The 16,120-nt window shown below is 43.3% G+C and overlaps 1 protein-coding gene and 1 long non-coding RNA gene across 15 annotated transcripts in view; one reads left to right on the top strand and one right to left on the bottom strand.

Moving 5' to 3' along the window:
- LOC142384142 (pleckstrin homology domain-containing family A member 5-like) overlaps positions 1-8,473 on the bottom strand; it is a 79,464-nt gene extending 70,991 nt beyond the window's left edge. For all 14 annotated transcript variants that reach the window (XM_075470130.1, XM_075470131.1, XM_075470127.1 and 11 more), the window contains exons 1-3: positions 8,361-8,473; positions 8,184-8,260; positions 5,020-5,077 (exon numbers count right to left, since the gene is read on the bottom strand). In XM_075470130.1, coding sequence (XP_075326245.1) covers positions 5,020-5,077; positions 8,184-8,260; positions 8,361-8,452 — 227 coding nt within the window. In that variant the 5' untranslated portion in view covers positions 8,453-8,473. The remainder of the gene's footprint in view (positions 1-5,019; positions 5,078-8,183; positions 8,261-8,360) is intronic.
- LOC142384146 (uncharacterized) lies at positions 8,051-15,594 on the top strand. Its single transcript, XR_012770025.1, has 3 exons — positions 8,051-8,575; positions 9,524-9,609; positions 14,485-15,594. It is a non-coding gene; the product is annotated as an uncharacterized LOC142384146 (long non-coding RNA).
- The last annotated feature ends 526 nt before the right edge of the window (positions 15,595-16,120 follow it).

Here is a 16,120-nt window from a genome sequence, read left to right as displayed (position 1 = left end):
GCCAAATATCAACAAGGGAAAAATTAATAATTGGACAGCTATCAAGCTGGACTTCAGATCTACAGCATTGTGCGGGTCAGGAGTACTTATCATTCCCTCATTAGTCTTCAAAACAAGATAACAGCTATCTCATTGCATAACTTAAAGCAATTAGATCTGGCTTTGGCAGCCGTGTTTTTCCCTCCTTTCATAGAAAGAATTAATGAGACCAGAAAAGCAAAGTGAGAGAGGGAACTGGCAGCAATCTGCACCTGCCTATTCTAAGCATAATTGCTGTAAACACTTCCGGCACCCATGCAGCAACAAACTCCTAATTGGAGTCATCAATGATGCTAATATAATATGAAGCTCTCTGAACAAGTTCAGATGACGTCTACCCAGTTACCTCTGATAAACACTTCTGGAACATTTTCACAGGTCAAGAAACCTGTTTTGCATAATGTGACACACAAACACTGTGACAAAGCATGTCTCCTAATCTTGTATTCAAGATGACGCCTGACTAAATGAACGCAGTCTCACGTATATGCTCTCCGAAGAAAAATAAGCTTTGCGGTACTGCCGTATGGGTGAGAAAGAAAGCCGAAAAAGCATTTAGAGTTAGTGCAACACGCAGTTCAGTTTTTTTGCAGGCATGCTTTATAAGTGCATCCTTTCAGCGCCGAAACAGCTTAGATGAAGACGCTGGCAAAGGAGAAAAGTTCGACAGCAGCTCCCCGCTTTTTAACACACAGCACGATGCAGCAGACAAGTCGATCCGTGGGGGAAAGAGGCTGTTATTGTGGCATGTGGATTATTGTTTCAGCTCGAACAGGACCACGGCAGCAAAACAGACGGATGGGGTTCAGTGTTCTCTGATTTATCAGCAGGTTCAACAGTTGCGACAGAGATCAATGGCTGCTGGCCTTAAAAACTTGGATAGGTGCTACTGAGCCACTGCTCTCTCCCCAGTGAGCTACATACAGTACTACAGGAAGATGGAAGAGATGGTTTTTGGATACGTAGGCACCAGCCGCGGCTATTCAGAGACAACACGGGAGGCCGGACAGCCTCTCCCATTCTCTGGCGAAATTGCTACATCTTCAATGTTAAATTGACGATAAAACAGTTATTCACAAAACACAAGATATGCCCAATACTGCATTTACTTTCATAACTACAACATGTTGTTTTGTAGCTTAATGAAGGGATTTGTTCTGAAATCGCCGCCGTTCACTGAGGAAATCATGTTATGAAGCCGCCACTAACAGCCAGGCTTCCAAGCCGAGGGCTGCCCGGCTTCAGGAGGGGGCTGGAGAGTCAAGTTTTTTTCTACAATTCTAGGTCATCATTGGCTAAATCGACAAAAACGCATCACTTCCGAGGCGTGTCAATATGAGGGGCTGTGTCGTGATGATTGGAGTTAGCGTTTGTCCATCATGAGAGATCTTGTGGCAGTCGAATTTTTAAGCGGGGAGAAGCACGCTGGAACTGCAGTCCCAAAGCGGATACGAAAGAGACTGGTTGTCTGTGAAAGTGCTGTCGGAGTTTCACTCATTTCCCATCGTTTCCATTTCCATCCTCACACACATACACTTTTGTAAATATTACACTGTAAATAAGAAACACATCCTTGTTGTTTAGAAGTTTTGTCAATCATATTCCTGTTGTGCATTTGTTTGTCATCTTAGCTAGTAGTTTTGTCGCAATGGCGTAATATGGGCTTCCCCTGTTTTAAAAGTCAGCAGCCGCCACTGGTAGGCACTTAGACTGAATCAAATCTTGTATTTTTAACAATAGCACCTGAATGAAAAAAAAAGGTGGGCACATTTTCAATGCCTGGAGCCCTTGTTGATTTTTGAGTTTGATGAAAATGAACAAAAGCTTGCAGATTTTTACTTCTTCCTGACGTCCCTCTCCTTAGGCAGGGTAGGAATGGTAGCGGGGTACAGGGCACTTAGCACCGGACCACCCACCAACAACCCAGAAACACAGTGACAGGCAGTTGTCTGAGGAGAGCAGTAAGCCACGGCTGATTCTGTCAACATCTCCACTGACATTCACTCATTCAAAAGTCATCGCACTACAGAGAAATCAAATCTTGGGACGCAGCAGGCTTAGTTCACGCTGTCGCACCGCCAGCCCTAACCCAACTTATCCTTTTCAGCACATCACGTCAGAGGACAGTCTGCGTCAGCACAATCTGCTGCTCGATGCTCACACTGTGTAACCCGACAGCAACAGCCAAACGTCCCAGCCAGCATGTAAATAATCTTTTCTCTTTTTTTTTTACACTTTTTCACTGTGAAAAATCACTGAAACAAATCAGTGATCTGGAGGGGGTTTTTTTGTTTTTTTTTAACCTTTTACACCTCTCTTGCATAAAAAGCAAAATATAAGCTCTGAACTTGCAAACTTGACAATACAAAAACTGATGACAAAGTAATGATAACCCACTGTAAAACATAAGGCATAAGCTTCTCCAGCTGTCAGCAGGCTAATAGTGCTGGAGAGTTTTCAGAGGCTTTTATTGGCAGCCTCGCATAAAGCCTCAAAATGTCCCGAGGACCGTCCAACTCGCAGCTATCGCATAAACCTGTCAACAAATCTCATGTCAACACAGTGAGTCACAATGAAATGAACAGGCATGGTTTTATACAACCTCATTACTTATAGCTTAAGTACATCTAAACGATACCTCCATCACAGTAAAGCGCTGATCTTGCTTTGGACCAACTATACCTGCGCTTGCAGCCATCTTTACGACTCTGACTCGAGTGACCACGTGACAAGAATTCTAAAGGCTCCTGCTGAGTAAAAACTAAAGAGAGGACCCAAGCAAACCAAGCTGGGGGAAATGTGTCTGACATAAAACCCTCACTCACAGTCTGTGGGAAGCCTGCGCCACATTTAGACTGATCGCTTGCATTACACCGGCAAAAATGTATGCATCTGTTTGCTCCGTGCGAGAAAAGTGAGGCCGATACGATATCACCGTATAGGCAGACATGCAGCATGTTGGGCATCTACTGGTATTTTGTGTGAGGAGGTCACGGCTGTCAGAAAAAAATAGGATATCAAGGCAGTGACGAGAAAAGTGGAAAAATTGAAGGAAAAAGATATGTGAAAGAGCAGAGCAAAGAGGTGAGAGTCATCGGTTGCACTGCAGGGCGCGCTTTGTGGTGGTTGCTCGCCAGATGAACAGTATGGGGCACGAGGGGCATTCTTATCAGCTCAAAACAAAAAGATGAATTAGAGCTGGTCTTTGGTATTTTGTTTGTTGCCTCGGTTTGGAAAAGGCTCATTTCAAAATGCTTGACACGTTTTTTGGGTGACTGTTCGCTGAGACTACACTCAACCGCGTACACCAGGCCTGTCTTGAATATAAATGATTTCCTCGCCGTTTTTTGTCTTGTTTAACATTCAGCTGAGGGATGCAACAAATTGTTTTTCACTTGCAAAACTGCATTCGGCATACATCATTGAACTTAGCCAGAATCACGGGGATCAGCTAATGAATGTGGTCCCCCGGTCTGCTTTTGAGGCTGTGAATAAAAAAATTACTTCAGTCGCCTTTCAGTCAGGCGGCCTGGCAGCCTGCCACACAAAGCTCCTCAAAATCATGAGGAAGTCGCAGAAGGAGACGGGATTTGGTGAGGATGAAAAAACACTACAGTAGCATTACTGTATTTTGGCACGCTCTACTGATGCAGAGTGAGGGTAGTATTTCAAGAAAGCTAATGTGCTTCAGTTTGGAGCACAGACGATGAATCAGAGCTGACTGCGTGACAGTGCATATGATCTCTTTTGATTGACCGGATGCATTAGGCTTCTATGAAAGAGACAGAAGAACATGTGACATGTGTAACACAGCCACCTACAATTCATGTGGAGTGTTTTAATGGACATAGAGGATTTATCACATTCGCATTGTCACACAAAACCACAACAAATGAGCAAACAGAGGATGCAATATACAAGCAAAATCATCCACATTGCAATTTTGGACTGCCCCACACGTACGATGACCAATGTGAAAGAATCGTGAGGATATCTTTGGTTGGGGCTCTAACCTGAGATATTCTGACAAAATTCAGGGTGCCCCATCCTGCAGAGTGACCGCTGTTATGACCTACTACTACAAACCAGCCGAGAGGAATTCAGAAAGAACCGACACACACATCAAAAGCACACCGGTGCAATTGTGGGGAAAAAAAGTATTAAAATAAAAGACGTGGATTTAAATGATGGATTTAAAACCTAGAAAACAAGATTTTCTGGATTCCAACAGTGAAGAAAAGCATAGCTGAGATGTGTCAGCAGAGGCCCTGAGTGTATGATATGATGCTTCATCAGGCTGTACACTGAAGTAGGTCCTTGTGTGCATACAGGGCAATATACATAGGAACCTAACAAACTTTAACCAAAGCATATTAGTGCCGTGTTGCACAACGGGGCTTGCACTCAACCTGTGGGATTGTTGAAACCTCAAAGTTTGAGGGTACTTCGAGACAAATGCCATTTTAAACTATGAGCGGGGCGTTTAAAGCCAGACGGCAACGATAAAAGTCAGAAAAAGAGAGCAAAGAACACTTTGGCGAAAACTCTCCAAACAGGCTGAGCTTGGAGCAGGGTCATTCACAAAAAATAAAAACAGCTCACAAGAAGACAGCAACCACACTTTGCTCAGGTCCATCTGGTGTTTGCACTGCATTCGTGTGTAATCATTAACTTCTGCGATAACCTTCCACAGCACAAAAAAACAGGTGTAAAGGTTTCAAATTTACAACCCTCCGATATTCACTGCTAACGCAAAGCAAGTTTCGGGGAGCAGCACACGACTGAATGAAGGTTTTGTTCATCTGAGGTCAGTGTAGAGACGAAACATTACTGTTTTTAATAAAGGTATCATGGTGATATGCCAACACGGAAGTGCTTTGAATTTATATGACATGTTTAGCGAATGTGTGCGAGGTCTAAGGCTGCCATGAGTGTGTGTGTGTGTGTGTGTGTCCTGTCGAAGAAGGGTGTTGAACTCACTTGATAAAGCATCGTGCCCCCTCAAAGGTAAATCCCTCTTCCCATCCAGTGGGTAGGTCTGCGAGAAGATGGAGAAAAAACACATTTCTGGTGTTATTTAAGAAGCAGCCAACAGACCACCCTGAAATGCAGAGACGGTCATTGGATCGAAAATAGAAACTGGCAACTCCCTTAAACTGATTTAGAGTCTTAATCATGTTCAACATATATATATATATTTTTAAACTGCTTGTTGCATTAACTGTAAGCATATCCTGCTGCTAAGCCGCATAAGATGAGAAAAACCCATCTTTTCATCCATGTTAAGATGTCACAACTCAATTTCATGATCGCAACTTATTGTCCTCATCATCCGCTCGTCCATATACTACTTTTCAAATGGATCAGTTATCTTAACTTTTAATCTATTAACAATCTTTCTTTATCTGGCATTCTTGACTTGTCTCAGCATCAGTAGTCCAAAACCCAAAGGTAAATAACTTCGTAAGAAATGAGAGAAAAACACCTGCTTCACCTACATTTATAGATATTTATTAATATACAATAGTTCCCTCTGTTCCAATCCTACTTTCTTTGAAGTCTGTAAAACTCTGATCCAGTTTTTTTTGGCATTTTTAAAACATTGCTTTTTTAGGGTGAATGCACCACAGTCGCATCACAGGAAGTTCAGTGTCACGTAAGGCAAATGAAGTCATCCCTGCCGCGCTACACCCTCTTCTCCATCGCTTGTTACTAAAAGAAATCTTGCGTGGTTCCCACTTTCGATGAGTGATCTGTGACATAAATCTGTTTAATTTAGCATCACTAGCCCCTTTCACACTGCCGAATAACACGCGTTTAATTCGCGAATTTAGCGTGTCCGCTGTTGTGTTCACACTGCCGACCCGGGCTGCCGCGTCAACTCGACTCGCCTTTCGACCCGCGTCGGACCCTAGTCTTTTTGCCGAGCCGAGTTTGATGTGAACACAATCGACGCGGGTCGGACGTGGGCGTGGCGTGAGGAGTTTAAAAGACAGAATGGACAACTGATTCAGAACAACAGCGACAGATGAGGACAAGTTTTACTCTGTTTTAGCCTACATCAAGTTGGAGACATTTTTTAATATGGCCAACTGGTGAGACAAGGAGGTCCGTGAGCTCCTCAGCCCCCGAGCAGAGGACGTTATTTTCCGCCACATTTCGGGGACAGTGAAGGATGGACCTCTGCTGGAAGGGCTGGCGAGAAAGATGGGAGAGCGCGGTTTCCCACGCAGCAACACGCACCGTAAAGTAACATCTCCATGAACTGCATTGCAAAAACGAGTTCTCAAGGTGTCCCGCCATCGTTTGTTTGAAAAATTTGATGCAGACAGGTGTATTTCACCCTACCTCCGACGCATGGGTTGTGCCTACGTCATTGTACATGCCCAGCATTTTATGTGTTTCGTGTGACGCTCTGCCACTAAGCAACGCCCCCTGAACTCGGCTTCAGGCGACACGGGTCACCCTGACACGCCAAGCGTTCACATTGCTCGACGCGGGTCGAAGGTGCAATTTGGACCCGCTAAGGTAGCGAGTCGCAGTGTGAAAGGGGCTATTGACTCAAACTTCAGGGTTTGTGATCCACAACTTGTTAAGAAAACAAGAGTTTGTCATTTGTAACTGACACGCAGGCTCTACTTGTGCCAAGTGGTATAAGCAAAGGACAGGAGCAAAATGGTCACCTTGACACGTCAGATCATTGACTTTAGCTGGACTGATAGAGATAAGAAAGAAAGAAAGAAAGAAAGAAAGAAAGACAGAAAGAAAGAAAGAAAGAAAGAAAGAAAGAAAGAAAGAAAGAAAGAAAGAAAGAAAGAAAGAAAGAAAGAAAGAAAAAAAAAAGAAAGAAAGAAAGAAATGCATTTAAAAAGAAAAAGAAAAATCAATGGTGGCATAGTGACTCAGCCGGTACATTAAGCCACCAAATGTCCTCCTCCAAAATCATTTCAGACATGTAGGCTCCCCACCAGTGACCTCTCTTAACCTGATCTGACACAAAGATCAGGTTTTTGTAGACCAAGCCTTAAGGAAGAGAAGTTACTAAGCTTACCTTTTTTGGTGTCTGGTGCTTTGAAACCAACATAAAAAGGTTCAAGAAAAGACCAGTTCACACCCCAGAAATATCGAATATTCAAAGTAATACAACGGTTTTTTTTTTGTTTTTTTTAAGTAACTTTTGATGTCTGTACATTCATTTTAAAGCAGGTGTGCCCAAACAATTCCCGTATTTTCCCTTTTACTCCTGTATTTTTCAGGACAAATTAAACGTTTCCTGATTATTTTTTTCCCAGCAGAGAGCAGCCTCGTAATATTTTACAAAGTAAAATTAACGTAAGCAATTATGAAAATAATCACTACTTGCAGCCTGACTGAAACGAAGCAAGTAACGTCAATGGAGATTCTTTGCAGACTCAGGTTATGCAGGCGACTGCTGCTGTATACATTATGCATTAGCTGCATGGTAACTATACCAGCATAAGGAACTACAGGGAGCCCATTTGACCATGTATTACACCGTGTTAAGAACGGGTGAGACTTTATTTTTGTTTTCTGTGGGTATATATTTTTTTGGCCAGGATTAGGCAAAAACTGCTTATTCAGTAGATTTGACAGATAACCTTTGTAAAACTCCTCAGCTCTCTCTACGGCAGTGTTGCTGTAGTATACCTGTAACACAGCAGCTCTTTCACCACCAGCTGCTCAGCAAAACATCCAAGAGCAAAACAAAAAGAATATGACCTTCTACGTGGTCACCAGAAGACGGTGGCTTATTCAAAGTGGAAACGCAAAGCCTCTGAAAACAGTTTACAAGCCGGTGGTTGTTTTTCAAAGACGTCGTTTCATAAGTTCTCAAGTTACGGTAGCTAGCCCTCAAGTCGACAACTTCACAGACTGACCAACCTGAGGAGGCTCGTGAGGAAGTGGCACGAGCCGGGCAGAGGTGGTCATGAAGGGGGGGCTCACTTGAAACAGCACGAGCGCCAAAAGCCCTCTCGCGCATTAAGAAAGACGGCATGGATGTCAGAGCCTCCCTCTGAGCGTGGGAAGAGTCGCTTTAGGACAACAAGGCGACACATGACGGCGGATGTGACAGAAGCTGAAGATATGAGAAACTTGAGTTGACAGCTGAGTGACATCTTTACCTGGAGTTTTTCTGTGCCCGGTTATAACTGCCTCGCCGCGCACTGGATGCAGCCAGGTTGTACTCTTGGCTTCTTCGCTGTTGAGAGAGGGAAATACGTGCATTAATGAGCAGCGACTTTGTTCGTGTCAGAAAAGAGAAGAACGACTTAAATCGTGTTCTTTCAAGGGATATTTACTTGACGAAGAAGACGCGTCCGTCCCGAGTAACCCCATAACTCCAGGAAGACGGGAGAGCCGAAATCCACTCGGACTGTAGCTCCGCCGCCATGTCTGGCACTAATGTATGACAATCGCGCGGCTCCGCTCTCTCAGGCGGCGCGTACACGGAAACCTTGGCAACGGCGGATGGCTGTGAGCAGGGCAGGAGCAGCCCCTGGTGTGGGGCAGGCAGGTACAGTGCGTTCATCAGTACGAGAGATGATTTGTTTGTCAAAGATATCAAATGTTTATTTTTGTTTATGACAAATTGCAGCATGGGGGTGTTATTTTGTGACTGTTTGTGTGTCCTTCCACTTGAAGTTCTCAACAAGGACGCATCAAACATGGGGGAAGGGAAAGATCAACCTGTTAAGAGCCCCAGGACAAAATTGATCCACTGGGCCTCATAAGCCTTTTTTTTTTTTGCACCGCAGACATTATCAATGAAAGCTCCAATCCCCAGAGAAGATGGTAACACATGGGGCCCTCTTCTAGACAGTACAACTAGTCTTTCCTTGAGCTACTTTGAAGCTCTTATCATTTAGTTAGATGTCGTTGTATTCATTTTACAATTTACTTCTAAATTATTGGTTGAATAAGAGTTAAATGAGCACCAGCCAGGTGATACACAATAATAAATCTGGTGTCCAGAGGAAGTTCCCCGCTTTGCTCTGTGAGTAAGCCAACCAGAGGGTCAGAGACTGGCACACAAAGGTAAACACAGAGCTTACCAGCACACCCACACTGGCAAACTCTACCTTCAGGTTTTTGTTCTCCACCCTCTGTTATTGTGCCCTGAAACTGCAGCATGAGCCTTTCATGGCATCACAATGGCAAGTCATCCAACACCACTGTGCCTGGCCTGTTGTTTCACTGTGTGACATTGTTCTCTGGACACATGGTAGGGGGTGGGGGGGTGCTTTGAGCGAGCATGCGGTTTAGGTGGGAAGCGGACGTATCTGCCAACAGCTAGGGTATCTACTTGGTGAGTAACACTAAAGGAGGTGGATTCAGTTTGGCAGTTAAGCCTGGCCTGGTCGAACGTCCACACTGAGCTCTTTGTATGCTACTTACCTGAAGCAGAATAGCACACCTTTCTGATAATGTGGCATACAAAAGAACTGCTTGTTTTTTTCCCTAGGTAGTAGAACAATGGTCCACAGGACGACAGAAGGAGCTGAGCTTCACGTGCCCTTTTTCATCAGCCTTATATTGATTTGAGACAGGGTAAGTAAGCTGTGTTTCAAATGGATATCTGAATCGAATGGTCTTAACATCTGATAGAATTTAAAAATAAAACTTTTCTTAGCTGCTGAGTTTTCTTTTTTTTTTTAACTATGGTCACTCTCAAGCTTTTCTTTAACTTTTTAATCCCTTTCATAATATTTAGAAGTAAGATCCATTCAGGCGGGAAATCATTGGATCCTGGAACCTGTCTGTGTGTGTTTGTTACGGTGGCCGACACGTGCAAACGCCGAAACAAATCCAACAGTAAAATGCTGCAAGAGAAAAATGTGGCAATAACAAAAACGACCGGAGCACACCCGCTGCAAACCCCAAAACACATGCAAGAGAGAAACGCTGCAAACCCCAAAACACATGCAAGAGAGAAACGCTGCAAACCCCAAAACACATGCAAGAGAGAAACGCTGCAAACCCCAAAACACATGCAAGAGAGAAACGCTGCAAACTTCAAAACACATGCAAGAGAGAAACGCTGCAAACTTCAAAACACATGCAAGAGAGAAACGCTGCAAACGTCAAAACACATGCAAGAGAGAAACGCTGCAAACCCCAAAACACATGCAAGAGAGAAACGCTGCAAACGTCAAAACACATGCAAGAGAGAAACGCTGCAAACCCCAAAACACATGCAAGAGAGAAACGCTGCAAACCCCAAAACACATGCAAGAGAGAAACGCTGCAAACGTCAAAACACATGCAAGAGAGAAACGCTGCAAACCCCAAAACACATGCAAGAGAGAAACGCTGCAAACGTCAAAACACATGCAAGAGAGAAACGCTGCAAACGTCAAAACACATGCAAGAGAGAAACGCTGCAAACCCCAAAACACATGCAAGAGACAAACGCTGCAAACGTCAAAACACATGCAAGAGAGAAACGCTGCAAACGTCAAAACACATGCAAGAGAGAAACGCTGCAAACCCCAAAACACATGCAAGAGAGAAACGCTGCAAACCCCAAAACACATGCAAGAGAGAAACGCTGCAAACTTCAAAACACATGCAAGAGAGAAACGCTGCAAACCCCAAAACACATGCAAGAGAGAAACGCTGCAAACGTCAAAACACATGCAAGAGAGAAACGCTGCAAACCCCAAAACACATGCAAGAGAGAAACGCTGCAAACGTCAAAACACATGCAAGAGAGAAATGCTGCAAACTTCAAAACACATGCAAGAGAGAAACGCTGCAAACGTCAAAACACATGCAAGAGAGAAACGCTGCAAACTTCAAAACACATGCAAGAGAGAAACGCTGCAAACTTCAAAACATATGCAAGAGAGAAACGCTGCAAACTTCAAAACACATGCAAGAGAGAAACGCTGCAAACGTCAAAACACATGCAAGAAAGAAACGCTGCAAACTTCAAAACACAACGGAAGTTCGCCAGGCCACTAGGCGGTCTCGACCTGTGGGATAGGGGATCGACTATTGGAGATCTACCATATTAATGAAAGAGATGAAAGTCAAAAGGTACGTTGTCCTCATGTCTTTTTTAAACACTTGGCCGTAATCTTTTACCTTATTATAGCAACATAACTCCGCTGCTCTTCTATAATAAGGTAAAAGATTACGGCCAAGTGTTTAAAAAAGACATAAATGACAACGTACCCTTTGACTTTCTTCTCTTTCATTAATATGGTAGATCTCCCATAGTCAATCCCCTATCCCACAGGTCGAGACCCCTAGTGGCCTGGCGAACTTCCGTTGTGTTTTGAAGCTTGCAGCGCCTTTTTTTCTTGCATGTGTTTTGAAGTTTGCAGCGTTTCTCTCTTGCATGTGTTTTGTGGTTTGCAGCGTTTCTCTCTTGCATGTGTTTTGTGGTTTGCAGCGTTTCTCTCTTGCATGTGTTTTGGGGTTTGCAGCGCGTGTGCTCCGGTCGTTTTTCTGATTGCCGCATTTTTCTCTTGCAGCATTTTACTGTTGGATTTGTTTCGCCGTTTGCAGCGCGTTTGCACGTGTCGGCCACCGTAGTTTGTATACCCGTGGGATCTGAAACTGAGGTTGTGTCTAAGAGCCTAAGTCTAAGTTTTGTTTTGTTTTTTTCCGATTTCCAGCAGTGAACCCAGATTCTGCTCACCAGCCTTGCCATTCAGAAAAGAAAATGGTGAAACGTACATTTCCCGATTCTTGAAATTACAGACTAACCCTGATGTTTGACAAAGATTATCCGAAAGTATTATAATAGTTTTCACAGAAAATTGCAAGAAACTTATTTTATAGAATCACAAATTACAGGGTTGATTGAGGATTTCACAGCTGCCGTAGTCAATACTTAAATGTGCATAGCGTTCTATTTCCAAGGTCTGACCATATTGACATAACTGAACACACTGTGGGTCTATAACTCTTCTTTTGGCAGGAGCAGACATTTCTCAACTACAGCCCATAGTTGCCAGGGTGAACGATGCTGCTGTGAGCTATACCTTATCATCCGCACTCAAACAACCTAATGCCATTTAGCTAAAGTGGGAGCCCAAATGAAAGTGGGAAATCATGTTTGTCCTTCTGCAGGAGGTGGCGTTAGTTAGGCACATGCATGCGGTGCTTTGTGTAAACATGCCTTCACAGCTGATAGAAAATGGGTGCGATTAAAAACAAGCCAAACAGATGGCCCTGTTAATTTCTTTACAGGAGACTGACTTCTCTTGGATGGATCGATGTCACGCTATGCTCAAGCAAATCTCTTATCATAATGCAATACAAATGCACAATTGACTTATGAGAAACATTTGTTGTGTTGCATGTAAATACAAAGACAACACCATTGGCTTGATAACTTAACACAAACAGCCACTCAAAAGTTCAGCTTCAAATTGCAAAAATATTGATTTATTTCCTGAAGCAGATCCAATTTTTGTGTAATAAATGCGAGAGAAAATCATTAACACATAAAGTGCTGTTTGTAGTTAACATTCTGTAATACGTTCATAAAATATTGTGCCGCGCAAAGCAAGGGTTTTGGGATCAGCGACATGGGCCAGACTTAAGGCATCACAGTGTAATGAATGGCTGCACATAATTAAGCAGCTGTTAGAGGGATTTGTTCTGGTGCCAGCTCAGGAGTAGACTCGTGCCTGTCTGTGCAAGGTAAGAGGGAAAACTGTCCTCTTTGGACTGGAGGCACGGAGCATCTGTGCAGATCTCTCACTTGTGGGGATCTCAACCTTGTGCATTTAAAGCCTTCCTCCAGTGTGAGCGTGAGGCTTTAAATCAGTAATGATTTGGGTTGTGAGGGCTAATTAGTTACTCCATGCTTGAATCGATGCCCAATGTGGCCTCAATGGGGGTAATTCTAAACCTCAAAGTTAAGCGTAAAATCACTGTAGTTCACTCTTAAGTCCATCCCTTACGTTGCCCAGTAATGTGATTATGATGTCATCTCTGCTTCTCCGATTTCAACGCATAGTATCATTTGACCGGCATGCATAAACCACAAACCAGTACAGCAATGAGGGCCAGTCAAGTCAGCAAACCAGGTTAACAAGCAACTCTGGAAAATCATGTAACACTTAATTCATGTGGATGATAGGAAAGGGGTCCGTAGGCTTTTAAAGATCGTGGAAAGAAGGCCCCCTAAGGGAGGCGTAGATCTCACAACTCACCTCTGAATCATTAAACACGCCTCCCTGAATCACTGTTAGTCTCAGCCTGACAAAAACCCAACCCACAAATTGCTCACTGTTCACCACAGTGATGACCTCACTGACTGGATCCATTGCATACTTGGGTGTCGTCCAAACGTTTTCCTTTCCAGGTTTCATGAGGTTTCCACCAGTGATGTGCGCCATTAATACTGAATGAGTTTATATGCTTTTTTGTTAATAAGGGGATGCTGGGAGTGGCCAGAGTTAGCTGCAGCTAAAACGAGCGGAAGAGGAAATCCACTGCAGTACAGTAGAGGAGATCCAGTGAATATATTTAACCCAGACATACTGTGATTTATTTTGCTGCATGAAGTAAGAACAGAGCTGGCCTTATGTTTGGTGCGTCAGTGCATTTGCGCTTTAAGTACCGTAAAGGTTGACTGTGTTACTTTGTGCGGAGCCCCATATTGAGGTTAGGAGCCCAGAGCAGTAAAACCAACAGCAGAAGCAGGCTGAGATAAAGTATGTCACATCTGTAAGCGATAGAAAGAGCCTCTCCTCTCAGCATTCATGTCTGTCAAGCATCTAAACCATATTAATTATCATAATATTACCTACATTGAGTCTTTAGGCGCTATGGGTATAGTAAAGAACCTCCATGTGTTTAGATAATGAAATTAGCCTGCCTCCCTCTGGCTCTCTCTGCACCATGAACTGCTTTATTAATTGCTATCTGCACGTAGTGCGACCACAAAAGTCTGCTGTAGATACACTACAAGCTAAATCATCCACACATAACAAGAGTGGGGTCTGCATTAACTGCAGATGGTATCGTTACTCTAAGGATTCTACTGTGTCATTTAAGTAATGGAGCATATTCTTAGTTAATATGAAGGGCTACTTAACATTGATCAGGGGCTAAGCTCCACTTAACTGTAATGCATAAATAACCCGACGTGTTTGATTCCCCCCACACGCTGTGCTTATTGAACCCCATCACACGTGCTGACATCACCACTTCTGATGTGTTGCATCTCCTGGTTTCATCTTCATGAGTGCATTTATGCTTAAGTAGCAGATTGTAGATCAGGTCTTGGAGGACCACTTCAGGGCAAGTGCCGGTATAAATTGGTGGTTTAAAGACATGATTATATATGGCGCTGTGGAAATGGAAGAGAGTGCATCTTAAGTGACGAGAGGATGTACAGTGGTGATTAAAGAAAAGATGAGAAACCATTCAGGACATTTCTTTTATCTTTACCTCAAACAGAGAAGCTGGTACGGCACGTCCTGTGGAGCAGTGCAACCACCAACATCTGTGGGGCTTTGCAGTATTCAGAATGTCTCCGCGTGCTGTCTTCCCCTGTTGACACACACATCCTGTGTCTGATGGGAAAGCAGAGCAGTGTGACGAGCAGGTCATGAGCATCTTCTCGGGGCAGTTAGGGTCATGTGAGCAACAGTGAGACAGGCTCGGGGCCCGGAATAATTCTTCAAGGCGGATGGCAAGAACTCCTCAAGGACAACTCTGATATTCCCGGATGACTCTGAAGTTTTAGACAATAAGGTCTCAAAGTCTATCTCAAATAGATGGTTTCCTAATGAAAGGAAGAGTCCCACTTTTAATTTGGAAGATGCAGCACTGCTCATGTTGCCGAAAAAAAGCCTTATGAGTTCTTTTTTATACTGATCGGCACTTTGAACTGAGATCGACCAAATTCTTCCTTTTTTGTCATCGAGTGGCCTTGGAAATTGTTTACAAAATACAGGATATGTTTTACTTTCTATTTGAGACAGAGTAACCTCCAAAGTACTTCATTGTGTTTTAAAAAAAAAAAAAGGCCTAATTAGATATTCTAGAAAAAGGTGGAAACATATGATCTTGTCTTCGACATCACCGTACACATATATTTATGCATGAACATCTGCTCTGTCTCTAGTTATTTCGGGCTCTGGGTTTTTTAAGATTCAAGGTCATGCTCGATCGTCAACAACCACATACCCATTCTTATGATCAAAGTGTCATTGTTGCTTCACCGAGTTCTTTAATTGTTTCACATGAAATGATGCATGTCTTTGCCCTTCGGGGGAATTTCTTCATCCTATTTGTGCTCGAGCCTTCAGCGCAAACACAGGAAGTTATTATGAAATCCTGAATTTCTTCATAACATTCACTCCTTTAGTCTGCCTAAATAGCTCCTCATTGTTGATTTTTGTGTCTGCACGCTTAATCATACTCCTCACTACAGTGTGTGTAATGACATTAACGAGGGGGAAAGAATGAGTTGCATCTATTGAAGCAAATCCATGAACTGTCAGTGAGGAGCCTTTTTTTTTCAGCTGCTCATTTGAATAGTTTGAACAGAACCACATCCACCAGCATCCATCACATCTTTTCTGAAATATGAGTTTGAATATTTTATTTGGGTATGATCCCACAGGACAACAACCAAAGGAAGAAGAACCTTGAACTGAACATATCTGATTAACTGAGTGTTCCTCTTGTTTTCCTCACACCACTGGTCTTTGTCATGTTATGGTCAGTCTCCATTTTAACTTCGATCTCTTCAACAATCTGTTTAAAGTAAGGTTTACTTAGAATTGTCCTCACTGTTTATGAACGCAACACCCAGACTTGGTCATTCAACGGCCAATTAGCCAAGATGGGTGTGAGAAACTTTATGTTCTGATTATATCACATAGATTAAAAGCCACACCTCAGCCACAACGCAGTATGAAGATGCCTCGATGGCAGATTTTGTGTGACTTCAGCCGTGCACACATCTGTGGCCTCACTGCGGTGGATTATAGATGAGCCCTGCCCTTAAGTCAGACCTGCAGCTTCCGCACATAACACCCAGGAGATGAAAAGAAAGCTTTTAGTTTATTGAAATAAGTCCCTGTGA

The sequence above is a fragment of the Odontesthes bonariensis genome, chromosome 7, assembly GCF_027942865.1.
Source record: "Odontesthes bonariensis isolate fOdoBon6 chromosome 7, fOdoBon6.hap1, whole genome shotgun sequence".
NCBI classification, from domain to species: Eukaryota; Metazoa; Chordata; class Actinopteri; order Atheriniformes; family Atherinopsidae; genus Odontesthes; species Odontesthes bonariensis.
Note: the sequence above shows the minus strand (reverse complement) of the source record. Positions and strands in the feature narration are given on the sequence as shown.